General features: G+C 39.0%; 1 protein-coding gene and 1 long non-coding RNA gene across 2 annotated transcripts; one reads left to right on the top strand and one right to left on the bottom strand.

The window, feature by feature from the left end:
* The first annotated feature begins 381 nt into the window (after positions 1–381).
* On the top strand, positions 382–14,485 carry LOC131325621 (uncharacterized). Its single transcript, XM_058357958.1, has 2 exons — positions 382–630; positions 13,485–14,485. The coding sequence occupies exons 1-2, from the start codon at positions 540–542 to the stop codon at positions 14,249–14,251; spliced, it is 858 nt and encodes a 285-aa protein (XP_058213941.1). The 5' UTR covers positions 382–539; the 3' UTR covers positions 14,252–14,485.
* LOC131325623 (uncharacterized) lies at positions 10,119–11,439 on the bottom strand. The gene is made up of 2 exons (XR_009199762.1): positions 10,772–11,439; positions 10,119–10,202 (listed from the first exon to the last, which is right to left on the bottom strand). It is a non-coding gene; the product is annotated as an uncharacterized LOC131325623 (long non-coding RNA).
* Positions 14,486–14,604: the final 119 nt, after the last annotated feature.

Genomic DNA, 14,604 nt, shown 5'->3' with positions numbered 1-14,604 from the left:
AATCACCTATAAGTTTATTCAACCTTAAAAGATTATATATCAAATATATATTTACAAATATAATGTTTTAGTAGCCAACAATGATATTGTAGGCATTTTGGATATGGTTTGGCTGAAAAAATTACATAGAAAGGCGTGAAATCTACTTTTTTTACTTTAGTTTAAACATGGATTCTAACAATTTCACTTTACAAAATTGTCCTATAATCTCTTAGATTAAATGGGGTGTAAATAAAAATTGAAAGGAAAAAAAGAAGCCTTTTTAACTGTTGAAAACTTGAAAATAAACGGTTAAAACGACCAAAGTGGAATTTCTGTAACCACAGGAACCTATAGCGTAGTTTAGCGGAATATTTAACGCCGGCTTCCTGTAAATGCAATCACGCGCAGCGTTCTCGTCAGTCGTCTCTGTCTCTCTCTCTCTCTCTCTCTCTCTCTCTCTCTCTCTCAATTCCAACTCACTGTGACGAAAGCCAAAAGTCCATAGACTATTCCTTTCCACACGAAGCTCAATCTCAGACGCAAAACCTGCTGTAATAATGTTAGGGTATCTGGATTCCTTGGATTTCCAGAAGAAGCGAGTTCAAGCTCTGGTCTTTGTCGTTGGGATCATCGCCCTCAGCATCACAGGTACACCCCCGTAATTAAACGCCTTTGTAGATCGTTTTTGTGTTTGTACTGCTCTCACGATGTTTTCCAGTGAACTCACTTCAATCCATTTGTGATTTAGGCTCCGTTTGTTTCAAAGTAAAAATTTTTCGGATGTAAAAGTTTTTCCGCGTAAAATGATTTTGCAAAATGTAAAAGTTTCGTTTTTATTTTCCTTTTCCCGTTTTTGGTTGATAGTTGTTCCACACGGTAAGTTTCTGGAACAAACCCGAAAAATTAGAGTTCTGGTACTAATTAATGTAAAAGAAGAAGAAGAAGAAGTTGTAAATTAGCTTGACTCTCTCTTAACATATATATATACACATACATATATGTTTGTATGTATATGTATGCACGTGTGTATTACTTTCAAAATTTTGTCTTTGATGAGAAAGCATAGGGTTAGGTCATAGGTGGATGAGATTGGGGCTTTGGGGGAGCTCAGTAAAGTAACATAAGTCGAGCCGCGAAGTCAAAGTTCGGAAAATGACATACGACCTTTTCAAGCAAAAAACTTTTTCAACCATATGAAGTAAAATGTTTTACCTTGATGAGGACGACAAAAACCAATAAATTGCTAGATGAGGGTATTTTGGTAGTTGCTGAGACTCTAATCAAGAGCTGCATGGTTAGTACAAGGATTGGTAGATGAAGGATCATCCATAGTAGTTTGGTAGTAGTTAAAGGGTCATCATTAATTCAGTGCTTGCATTAATATTTATCTAGATGCATTAAACACATGTTAGTAGGTTCAATGTATGAATTTATATCTAGGTTCATTCACACATCTTTTTGGATGTATTCATTAATTAGGTTCATTTTATTTAGAGTTCTAGGAATTTGAAGAGTCTTTCCCATGGATTATAAATTGAGATGTAATCTATCATTTGGAATAGAGTTGATTAATGAATTGAGTTTTACAAGGCTGAGGCCATTGTAATTGGGGTTTAGGCTGTGGTCCTTCCTTGCAGAAACCGCCTAACCCTTGCGAGGGTGAAACACCTCTATCTTTCTCTCTTCTCTCGCTTCTTCTTTCCTTTCTCCTTCTAAGCGCACTTATTCAAATAATATTCTCATTCCCCACCCAAAGCCACCACGATTCTCATTGTAGGTGGCAATATTCTAAGGGTTCTAAATCCGTCCTACATCATTCCTGGTAGAATATTTTCCAATCTTTTGCACAACCAAACACCAGAAAATAAGTAAAACATTTTCCAAGAAATTATTTTACGCCCACACAAACGGAGCCTTAACTTTGTGTTGTTTTTATTTCCAGAAATCGAAATTGGTTACAAATTGCCCAAAGTAATCTAAATTCGTAGCACACAAAGTAATCTGTAAAAGTTAACAACAAAAGAAAAAGTAATCTATAAAATCCAGATATAAAAGGATTACACCAGGATTAAAAAAAAAACTAGTTTGAGATTGTCACTAGGTTTGAAACCGTGTTGGCAGATTTATATTGTATTCAACTCCTACGTGTGTATTTTACATGGGATCCTATGGCCTATTTGAAACATATTCGGAACAGGACACGCTAACTAAAGAAGACGCCTTCTTCTAGTCGAGTAAGGTTCAATACCATTAGTACCGATGTTCAATACCATTAGTAATTTATCCATTGGTTGCAGCATAGGAATTCCTCACACTAACATATATCCACCAATCGTCACATATACAAGCTAAAACTCTCCCAAACGCTGGCGTTTACGCGACTAAAGAAAATGGAATAAAATTTCCTCTTTATTATAGGTTTTAAAAGTTCTTCCCCTTTTGTCTTAATGTTGACGCTCCAGTCAGATAGGCCTTATTCTCTGCATCACAGGAAGTTGAAAGAAAAAAGAAATACGCACAAAAAGTAAAACAACTGCGGAGGGAATTAAACCAAAAAGAAAACAGTTTTTCATAATTATGGGTAAGTTCCATTATAGAATATAATAAAAATTGGAGGTGTATTCCGATATCATTATGAAGCGACTATACATAATCGTTATTCCAATATAGTCACAGACGATGTGGTGTTTTACACCTCCAATTTTATTATATTCTATAATGGAACTTACCAGTAATTATGAAAAACTCTTTTCTTTTCTTTTCTTTTTTTGTATAATTCCCTCAGTTGTTTTACTTTTTGCATGTATTTCTTTTTCTTTAAACTTCTTGTGATGCAGAGAAAAAGTCTGTTTGACTGGAGCGTCGATAGTCAACATTAAGACAAAAGGGGAAGAACTTTAAAACCTGTAATAAAGAATTTATTTTATTTTATTTTCTTTCGTCGCTTAAACCCCTGCATTTGGGAGAGTTTTAACTTGTATATGTGATTGGTGGATATCTGTCCGTGTGCGGAATTCCTACGCTGCAACCAATGGATGAATTTTGAATATCGGTACTAATGGTATTGAACCTTAAGTATCGATAATTGAGCTTGACAAGGAGAACTCGTCTTCTTTAGTAAGCGTGTCGTGTTCCGTGATATATTTATTAGGCGAATTTAAAATCCTCTTATAAGAGTTCGACTTATAGTTAATAGTAAGTTCAGCATACTGAACATATTGGGTAGGTAAATGTCCAACTAATATATATTGGACAAAGATCCCGAACACTCTTACCTGGAATGTTTGACACATAAACTTTTTGCAATTGGAAGAGTCTGTGTCTCGTAGCGCATTGCAATGCTATGACATACGTAATACTTGTTTGTCATTGATTTTGGTTTTTAGAGAAACCCTTACAATGCGACTCTGGCTTGGAGGAGTTCATTGATACAATATAAAAAAATGCAGGTCCAAAAGCTATGAAACATGGTACTTCTAAAACCTTGTCGTACTCGTATCCCTAATACATTGGGTACCTGTGCTTTGCATGGTACTTCCAAAGTCCAAAGCCGTACCGTGTACATGAAACACATACCGAAACTTTTCTTTATAGCTTTTGCTATACCCAAGAAGTACCTTAATATACATCAAGTCATACCTAGCGTGCCAGCATAGAGATGATGCTAAGGGGATGAAACTTCTTTTTCTGTGCTTAGCATGATTGTAGAGGGTGGTCATAAATTAAGGCAAAATAAATTGGATGGTACCTAGGCTATGGAACTAACAATGCCAGAATAAAGGTTTTGGTCTATTATAGCATCTCCAACGTTCACCATTTTTTTTGGCCCAATTTTGAGTTGAAATTTGGGTAACACTATCTCCAATGGCAAAGCCATTTCTTCAAAGAGAAAAAGTTCCCTCCGGGCTAGCCGGTAACCCCAAGTTGTCCGGATATCAAATAGGCTGAAGCCACATCACCTAAATGGCAGCAGCTTCAGCGTTATCATGGAGGATGGGACCTGCTTTAACCTTGAGTCGGTAGTGTCTCTTTGTCCGGGTTAAACCAAACTAATTCCCTCTTGGTTTGTAACATGGGTCCCCCATTTAGCCTTAGTTTTTTCCTTTTTCCTAGTCACGCGTGTCTTTTTTTGCTTTTGAGTTTACTTCTTTTTTTAACCTCAAGAAAATTGTAGATAACTTCTCTTCTTGGAGGGCCTTTTGAGTTAAAAATAAATGAAAAAAAAAGTTGTCAAGTTCTTTGTAACAGTCTTTATGTTTTAATTTTTACGTTGTTGTGATTAAGGGTCCATTGCCAACATTTTCACAAAGAGTGAATAATTTTGTTACCCTCCCTATTGGTTGGTGGAAATTGTGTAGGTCCCACCACAAACTAACTCATTATTACCAAAAAGTGTATTGATTCTGTGGACCCTACACAATTTTCACCAATCACAAGGAGGATAACGTGCACCCTCTTTAAAGGAGGGTGAAACGAAATTATTCTCTCACAAGGATCTACCTTTACGGTATAAATTCGATTTTGCTAATCAAATAGAAAATACATTTTTTACTACAAAATTAGAGGCAACCCCTAGTTTTTAGGTTTGGTTTCATCCCAACCCTGAATATTATTTCCGAACTTGAATAGGCTTGGTTATGGAGCATGACTTTTTTACCCCAAATCAATTGCTACACAGCATTTCCTCTGCTCTCTCTCTCTCTCTCTCCTCTCTATCCGAGACCCACATTCTCCTCATCCATCCTCCTCTCGTCTCTGCCACACCAGTGTCTCCTCTCCTCCTTTCCTTCCTCGCCATCTCTGCCACTGCCCCTCCTGGCTGCCCCAGTTTGTTAAATGTAGAGAAGAGAAGAAACAAATACGCCGCCGTTGTCGGAAAATTGGTTGCCGTCGGTTGTTTCTTCTACCTCCAAATTACCAGCGGCTAGTAAAAGTTTTGAATCGTTCCTCTCAAGTTCATTTGATCGGGTGGACAATTGTACTCTACTCCATAATAGTACTACCATTATTAGGCCTTTCTCCTCTTGCGCTTCTGTGAGGGACGGGATTTCTTCGCTTGACGATGACGAGGATTATGAACACGGGCTAGAGAATATGGTAGGTATGATTAATTAATTAATTAATTATCTGCTGATTGGAGAGGTGATATCTATTGAACTTAATTAGTACTATCCAACAGAAAAGGGTGAAGTGTCATGAACTTAATTAGTACGGGCTATGTGAACTGTGTGTGGGCTATGTAAAGTGTGTCGTGAGGCTATGTGAACTTTTTATTTTAGTGTGGCAAGGTTATGTGAACTGTATGATGGCAAGGTTATGTAAACTGTGTGGTGGACTATGTGAACTGCATATTTGAACTATTTGAACCGTGCGCTATGTGAACTGTGGGCTATATGAATTGTGCGCTATGTGAACTAAGGGGTATTTTTGTCCAAAATAATATGGGTCAGGACTATTTTAAAAAGATTAGGTAGGAATAATGTGTAAAGGACTATTTTGAAGACAAAGCTAAAAAATAAGGTTGGCATCTAAAAACCCCCCTTTTCCCCCCTAACATTCTAACTTAATTCTAATTCTATTGTATGTTTCTCATATGGGATATGATGATGTAGACCACTCAGAATTGGACCATAACATATGATTGAGAATGGGAGCAAGCATGACCTCAAAATTGGACCATGACATATGTCGGTGTATGGTTAAACAAATATACGGAAGTATTCTAGAATTATTAAAAAAATCTCATATTCAATTTAACTGTATGTTGGAAAAATTAAAGTTTAGAGCTTTAAATTTTTCTTCTTTTAAAAAATCACTATGTTTGTTTTCTCATTAACTCAATTCAACATCTATATAGAATTGACCTTGGTGGAGCCCTACCATAACCTTAATCCTATATATATATATTTTAATCTTTGAAGTAAACTCAAAAGCCGTTACAAAAAAATAAGTAAACTCTTTTTTCTTAGAATTAAAAAAATAAATAAACTCAAAAGGAAAAAAACACATGTAGACTGTAATAGTCGGCTGGGAAAAAGAACTAACTGAGGTTGAAGGGGGACCCATGTTACTACAAACCAAGAGGGAATTGGTTTAGTTACCGGGACAAAGAGACTAACAAAATTGACCCAAGGTTAAACCGGGTCCCACCAATTTTGTTGCATTTAAAGCTTTCTCAATCGCTCAAGCACGAGTGATGTGGCTTCAGTCTATTTGTTATCCGGATAACGGGATAAGTTGGTACCGGCTAGTTCGGAGGGAACTTTTTCTCTTCTTCAAATTGGAACACACTTTTCTCCAAGACGAAGGTTAGAGAGAGAGAGAGAGAGAGGACTGAGAGAAAGGAGGAGTTGTTGAAGGTGGTGGCGATGGCGATTGGTGGTGGCTGGAAATGGTGATAGAGGGGAAAGAGAGGGGTCATAGAGATTTGAGGAGGAGGAAGCCCCAATTTTGAACTCAAGCATCAAGCAGTGGTGGTGGTGGCCGGAGATGGCGATGGAGGGCTTTCGTGCTTCTCTCTGTCCAGACGCACGCACAAGCACAGAGCAAGAACCTGATCTGAAATAATAGCCATGGGTTCCATCTCAACTCTCTCTCTCTCTTAGATGAGCTATTGGGAAAAAAAGGGGATGGGTTGTCCATCATTTGGGCAAAGAAATGGGTAAAACCCATAACGGGGAGGGATTTGGGTAAAGCATTGGAGATGGGTTTTTGAGGTTTTTGCCCAAATTTTGAATTTAGGTCTTAAAATGGCTAAGGAGCGAAAGATGGTTTTAGTTCTTTAGTATAATGGCCTGAAATTCGAATTTGTACCTTAAGTTTGGTGTTAAATTGTTATTTGATGTTGGATTCTTAATCGCTCAAGTCATTTAGCTACTTGCTATATTTTAAGTGTAACACATTGTCTAAATATACATTTGTTAGAGTTGTACCCTTGCCCTACTCGTACCCTAAATTTTTAGGCTTTTCCATAACGCAGGCATATTGTTCCAGTATCCGTGCACGTGCTTCTTAGTCCAAAAGAGTTGGATGCTCTCTTGCATTCGTTTTTGGCATCAGGCATTGAAAGATGGTGCTTTTGGGCTGCTTCTTTTTTGGAACCTAATAATGCTTTCATTACAAATGCTAGAAAGGAAGATATTTACCCGGTCCTACAATCCGCCCACCCCCACCCAATTTGACTGGATTCAGGTCCATGGCTGTACTATTCCTGTCTTAGTTGGATTCACCCGATCTCAAGTTAAAGCCTCTAGAAAAAAGAAAGTTTTGACTTTTGACCCAAACTTAGGACTCTTATTCCCTAAGATGTGTCGGTTATTAGGTTTGAGCGGGTTGGAAAACGTTGAATGCTTAACCAGCTGGGCATGGAACTTGATCATGTGATCAACTTGCATGGTACTTGTTAGTAATACCTGTGGGACTTCATTCCTCAATGATTTTGGGATTGGCTGAAAATTGATGAAAGATGAGTATTCCCCTCCCCCAACACGGACTTCCATTATCGACTGGTGAGACAACCGCGTGCACCTCTTCATTTCCATGCCAGTGTCTCAGAGGTGCTGGTAAATAATTACGCATAGGCGGTATCTAGTTCGATGCACGAGAATCTGCAAAATTGATATAAACATTAGATCAGAGTTAACAAAAAAGGATAATTGAACCCAATAGTGAAATGCGAACATTTTGAATAATTAAAAATTGGGAGAGAGAGAGAGTTCTTGGGGAAGTTGTAAACTACAGATAGATATAGCATACAATCAAAACTTATTTCCATAATTATGTTGGAGAAGTGTGATTAAGGGGCAATCAATCATCTCAAATCATTCATTTTGGAAATTGTATATTACCCCACCAATCATGGAGAGAAAAAGAATCTTAAAATAAAAATATTTTTGTATCTTTCTTTACTGGAAGGATAACTGTGTCTGTGTGCATATCAGATCTTTTAGTAAAACCTTTCTGCGGGAGGAAAGGAGAGATTTAGGAAATTTGATATCCAAAGTGGAATGACACGAGTATGTTTTTTTTTAAAGTTGGAGGGATTGCCCCATAAACCACACGTGCTTAATATGTAGTATAGATATGTTTGTATTTCTTTTTACACATGACTTTATTTGTTTGTAGGTTTTTTCTGCATATATGAGCAGTAATATTTTGGTATACATCTGTATGTTCGGGATGGCTTTTCAAAGGTCAATGAAATAAACTGCCAACACATCTTTTTCTTTCTTTATCAGTTGGCTGCACAAGACTTGGAAGTAAATGTCTCTGTATTTACTCCTTTTGCACATTATAGGTTCTTAATATTGTTATACAGGTTTCAGTTCTTCATGTGTAAAAATGCTAACATATTTATGTTTAGCTGCGTATCTATATAATTCTCTTCAATAAGTTGGGATATGGTGGGGGAGAAATAGATTTGCTGGTCAAATCGGGTTGTAAAGTTGACACTGTGATGAACACTTTGACAAGTTATATTAGCTGGGTTTCATGGTCTTATTCTTAGTAGCACGAAGAGGGGGGTGGGAGCGGGTGTGGGGGAGCGGAAGCACCTAGAAGCTTCCAAGGAGCGTATAATATCGATTATATATAAATATGTGTATAAAATATTTTTAAATACTTAACCATTGAAGGAAAAGTGATACTGTTAAAGCATCCACCTCAAAACCAATTGGCAATGAAATGAGCAGCCGCCTAGGCTCATATACTAGTTTTCGAGGTGATAAGTAACCGATGTGGGACAGGTTTCAACACTCCCCCGCACGTGCGACCCCCGACTCGCACGTTGAGAGGTCAACAAAGGGATCCGGAACACACGGATCACAATCAAACAAAGTGCAACTATGGCACAAACAAAAGGGAAAAGCCTCCGAAAACCTAGCTCTGATACCATGTTAAAAAAGCTCAGCCCACAAAGTCTCCTTAAAACCCAGGTATTATGGAGAGGGAAGCTAGGGCCTTATAACCAGAGTATAAAGGGGGCATGTCCAGGCGATATGAGATACAATCCAACACACCCTCCTGGCCCACAAAGCATGGCAACCGGACAACGGTCCACCATGGAAAGGCCCAACTAAAGTTCTGATACCATGTTAAAGCATCCACCTCAAAACCAATTGGCAATGAAAGGAGAGGCAGCCCAAGCTCATATACTAGTTTTCGAGGTGATAATTAACCGATGTGGGACAATTTTCAACAGATACTTATTGAGAATTTTCCTGATCTTAAAGAGTAATTATGGGAAGTTAGATATTTTCAAGTTGCAAAACTTCTTGATTGATATGATTTTCATATTCTTATTTCCATAATGGCATAACTCCGTTAAAAGTAAAAGAATAACTGCCTTAATGGCCCAATAAGCTCCCATCTTAGATAGGAGCGAACTCCTATTTCGAGGGGACCGAGCTCCCGTCAAGCTCTCATCTTGGGAGCACTGATTTGAGCTCCCGTCTTGGGAGCACACCATTTTAGAAGGATCCTGCACCAAAGTCCAATCACATTTTCCCCCATACCCAAAGTGCTCTCCTATTGAGCTAAAGCTTTTTCATGCCATCCAATCATCCAAAACAGGAAATGTTCGACACTCGTCAACAAATTTAACAAAATTGACTTCGAAAGGGGGACGGGGGAGGCCCAACACCTGCACCAGACCTTTGCTCTATGAAGACATCCATGTCTCCAGATCTTCACTCTTGCCTCAGAACCTAATCAAATCTGCATTTGGTGGGACTGGGTGGGCAAAGAAAAACTGCCATCGCTCAATGTCTAACCCTTTCACACCTTTTGATTATCTCCCCCACCAAATCTTCCTCTTGGAAAAACTGCATGCAAGTATGTAACTCATTACTTCGTGCATGTCTTTTTCTACCTTCACAAGTCCTTTGTCCATATGAATGGAGTTCCACCACTATTCTTGCTTTGGATTTCAAGAACCTCGGTTTTTTAACCCATGTTCTGAGCACGCAATTTCTGGACCTCCTTGGATACCCAGCCACTTGTAACCACTCTCCTCTCCCTTTCATGGATGGTATGTTCACCACTCTGTTTCCTCCACCTGCCCGCAGTTTCGTCTTGGTAAACCTCTTGACTACCTTCTCCACTGAATGCAAATAACCTGTTTTTTTGTTTTGTTTGTGTGCCAAAAACAATCCTCGAGTCTCGACAACAGGCCTCTCCCCACCTAATCTCGTGAGAAACATCTCGCATATCTTATTTATAGGCTTCAATGGAACCAATGTTCTAAATGGCGCTTGGCGCTAGTAGGGCGGAGACCCACCTCCAAGCGCCAAGCCGCCTAGGCGGCGCCAAGCAATTCGGCGTTTTTTTTTTTTTTTTTTTAACAAACCATTATCCAATCAAACTATATTCTATGTATCCATAATGCAAGTTCAAAGTTCTACATAACCATAATGCAAAGTTTAATGTATAAACCCAAATGAAATTAAGTAGTAGCAACTAGCAAATAAGTTGAATAAGACAATAAGTAGAAATAAACGAGATCGGAGATCCCTAATGCCAAGTTCAAAGTTCATCTCCTTCCTCTAACTCTTCTCTTCCATACCCTTCCAATACTTGATCTCCATTAGTTTAATACTATACATTTTAGGCCGCCAAAGGCCTCCAAAGATGCCGCCGCCGCCGCCAAGGCCGCTAAGACCGCCGAGACCGCCATGACCGCCTAGCCGGCAACCAAACCTCCCTGGGCGCCAAATCAAATGCCAAGGGGTATTGGTGTGGCGGCAGGGCACCTCCAAGCGCCTAGGCGGCCTTGGCGGCCTCCATTTAGAACACTGAATGGAACAATCGCAGACTCATCCATGCTCTAGCTTGAGCGAAACCACTGTCCAATGCATCTTCTGACTCCTTCCAATTAGTGAGTTGAAGCCAACCTTCTACCTCTATCGTATCAAGGAAGAAGCATAGGCCTATCATACCACAATTTAGGCATGTAGCGCACTGCGTTTCCGTCCCCATTACTCATACCAATATGATCTGTGTTTCAGGTAACATAGCTCTCTTGCCTTCCTAGCGGTCTTCTTTGGATTCTCATATTAGAGAGATTGTGGCGGCTCGCTTGATCACTCTTTGATTAGGATTCAAGCACAGAGCTCTATATTTCTATAGAGCACATGAGGCCTCTTCAGCGGCTTTTCTCTTCAAGAGCTTTGTGAACGGTGCTCTTCAGTACTTCTGTATATCTACCGAGTACTCCATGCCTCAATGGATTGCTCATTGAGAAGGCCTCTTGTTTTTTGCTCAGCAGTCTTATGTGTTGTGCAAAACTAAGTCTCTAAACCGAAATTGGATTGACAATAGGGCAACTAGGTGTAAGTTTTCCCGGTCTAAATTGTTGTTTTAAAACTATTGTAACATGCTCATAGCGGTATCAAATTGTGTATGTCTTGAACTGAAACACTTTGACCCAACATGTCAACCTGTACAACGAAGTTACATTTTTTCTAATCTCATTTAACAATGGCGTTGCATTTTCTTTGTTTGTTCAAATTTTCTTATAGCGAATATTCTGTTCATTAGTTGCTGAAAAGTTTTCTTTGGATTGAAAGGAGGGATATTGAGGAGAGGAGGACAATTCCTGAATGACGTTTGCGTTTGTGTCCAACCATGGATGACAAAGCTTATCACATACACCACACCTAGTCTTTTTTTGGCGAAAAACATAATTGCTCTTGAGTCTTGATTGAATCAGCCAGCTGAGATCCCTTGATTAGAGAGGAGGTCAAAACGTTAAAGTACTTTCTTTTAAAACTCGCCATTCAAAAACAAAAAGAAGTTTTAAAAGTGTCTTTTTGTTGTGCATTCTATTTTGGCACCTCAATGTGGCCCATTTTGCAACAAATGCATTGGAGAGAAGGCTGATTCAATTCAAAACCAATTAGAGGGGAAGAAGACAACTCAATGGATGGATATTTTCTATGCTTAGTTGATGAGGATAGATTATGCCAGGCCCATGTGGCCAATCCTGACCAAGCTATGGTACACGTACTCTGGTACAAGTACTGAGTGTGAGTGTGTGTCTAAGTGTTGGACCTTCCTAATTCCTAGGACAGTGATATGTATCCAAAAGTTGAATAGGTATCATGGTCACGTTCTGACCATTAGGATAAGCTGTATGTTGTCCAGTAGTCTAACATAAGGCTTTCTTTTCCTCGGATTATATTTCATATCGAATTTGATTAATGAGGATTTGTCTTTCTCATCCATATGAGAATCTATAAAAAAAAAAATCACATGAGCAGCTCCTTTGAACATGGTAAATAAATTAAACAATTTAAGTTGGTAGTTTGGGTACAGGGTTTGACACTTGAGTTGAGCAACTTGAGCCCTTAATCTTGTCGTATCTAACATACGCAGGACCTCAGGTAAAATTCTGTATTTACAGGTATTTAGTAGTTCTGGAAGCTTATTAAGCTTCATATATTTGGGGATTGAGGTGAACATACGCTCAAGTGTTTTTGCACTTAGACTAGATCCCCTGTCACTTTCCAGTCCCGGTTCTGGTTCCAGTAGTTGTCATTCTCATCAAGTATGTAGGAGCATTAGAGGGTGGCTAGTTGTGTGATTGTATAATGGAAGAACGTTCTGGGAAATATGACTTTCGCTTGATAGTGTATTTGTTGGTATATATCTCTTGTCTATTCAGGCTTCCTTTGCAATGTATTGCAATGGTCATTGTTGCAGAATTGTATCATTCTGTGCAGCTTATTGATCTCTCTCACCCCTATAACTTCTCTTTACTGGTTATATTCATTAATATTTCTTACCCTGAAGTCTTCTTTATTGGTTTATCACAGATTTTACATCTAACTACATAATTTCAAGTTCTGTGTATCATACATTCTACTGCAACTCGACATCTTCTCTCTCTCTCTCTCTCTCTCTCTCTCTCTCTCTCTCTCTCTCTCTCTCTCTCTCTCTCTCCCTGATTGGCAACTCGACGTCTTCTTTTGCTATCTTATTAATGTCATGTAATGGATACAGAGGTGGGGGAGTATTACTCTGTCTATGTGTGTGCGCGCGCCCCATCATTGCCTTTTGGTCTGAGTTGTGAACGTTTGCGTGCAATGAATGATCTTTCAACTCTGATTCTACCCAAAATGAAGTAGGTAAACTTGACTTGGATCATCATCCCTACGGGACTCCAGACAGAAATTTCTGTTACTCCCTCCAAAATAAAAAAAATATTATGTAGAAATATATTTTTCTTGGATTCGAAATTGCACGGATTTCAGTAGGGAGCATTTAAATTGGGACGGAGGGAGTAGTTTCCATTCAAAAATTTTACAATGAGAATTTTTTTATTTCCATACTACTAGTATTCTTGGAAGTGTTGTCCAAAGGATATAGGTTCTCCAAAGTTTGTGTGCATTTTTTCATGCATAGCATTGTCCTTGCAGTTTTGAAGTCTTCAATTGATACATCTTTTGTTTCATATTCTTTCTTTGTTCATGAATGGAGCTGTTCTTACTTTTTCCTTTTTATAGCTGATAAATGTAGGCAACTGGTGGGCGAAGAGGCTTCATCAAAGAGTGGAAAGTTCACTGTTTTCAACTGTTTCGACGGGAATTCAGGAACCCTAGCATGCGTAGTGAAAGAGGGTGTGAAGCTCTACTTCTACAATATCAGAGCCGCTCATGTTGAAGGAACAAGGCACAAAGCGATTGAGAAAGCCCTGGTGGATGCTTTGTCGCAGGGCCTGAGTCCTCAAGATGCAGCCAAACTAGCCCAGAAAGAAGGGATGAAAGCGGCCAAACTCGCAACCCGGAAAGCCAAACGCATTATCGGCCCCATAATCTCTTCTGGATGGGATTTTTTCGAAGCACTTTACTTTGGGGGTACTGTGACAGAAGGGTTCCTCAGAGGAACTGGGACCTTGTTTGGCACCTATGCTGTAGGTTTCCTGGGGGAAAAAAAGTTTGGGAGATTCGGGTATTTGCTTGGGAGTGAATTGGGCAGTTGGGTTGGAGGGAGGATCGGGCTAATGGCGTATGATGTTGTAAACGGAGTACATTACTTGCTTCAGTTTGTCCAAACAGAGGAGAGTAAAGTTTCTGGGACTTCTTTTGGGAGTGTTGAGGTAGAGGAAACGAAAGCGTACGAGGCTCCTGCTTTTGAAAGTGCAGAAGCTTCAGAGGATTCCTATGCATATGAGACGCCAACATATATGAGCTCTGAAGCTTCCGATTCCGATGACTCGAGTACTTATGAATCTCCTACTTTTGAGAGCTCTGAGGTACCTGAAGAATTTTGACTTGGTTCTTGAGTTCAGTTCACTTTATGAAATTCTTGTGTAGAACTTGTGCTAGTTACATGGACTATTTCTCATCCAATACTTGTATAGGAAATTACGGGTGGTGGTCGAGGTTTTGTATATAGTCAGTTGTATTTTAAGCGAAGGAAATTGCATTCTTGTCTTGACTGGAAACTATATTTTTCCCCTGTTGAATGTACTTAGGGATGGTTTGGCTTTAATCATCCGTTTGGATTTTTTTTTTATTTAAAAAAATTTGCTGCTGTTAGTTTTGCGTAAATTTTTTGGTAGATTATTGGTTCGTCTTAATAAGAGAAATTTAAAAAATACAAAAAAGAAATATATATGAATCA

The sequence above is a fragment of the Rhododendron vialii genome, chromosome 5a (assembly GCF_030253575.1).
Source record: "Rhododendron vialii isolate Sample 1 chromosome 5a, ASM3025357v1".
Classification (NCBI taxonomy): domain Eukaryota; kingdom Viridiplantae; phylum Streptophyta; class Magnoliopsida; order Ericales; family Ericaceae; genus Rhododendron; species Rhododendron vialii.
Note: the sequence above shows the minus strand (reverse complement) of the source record. Positions and strands in the feature narration are given on the sequence as shown.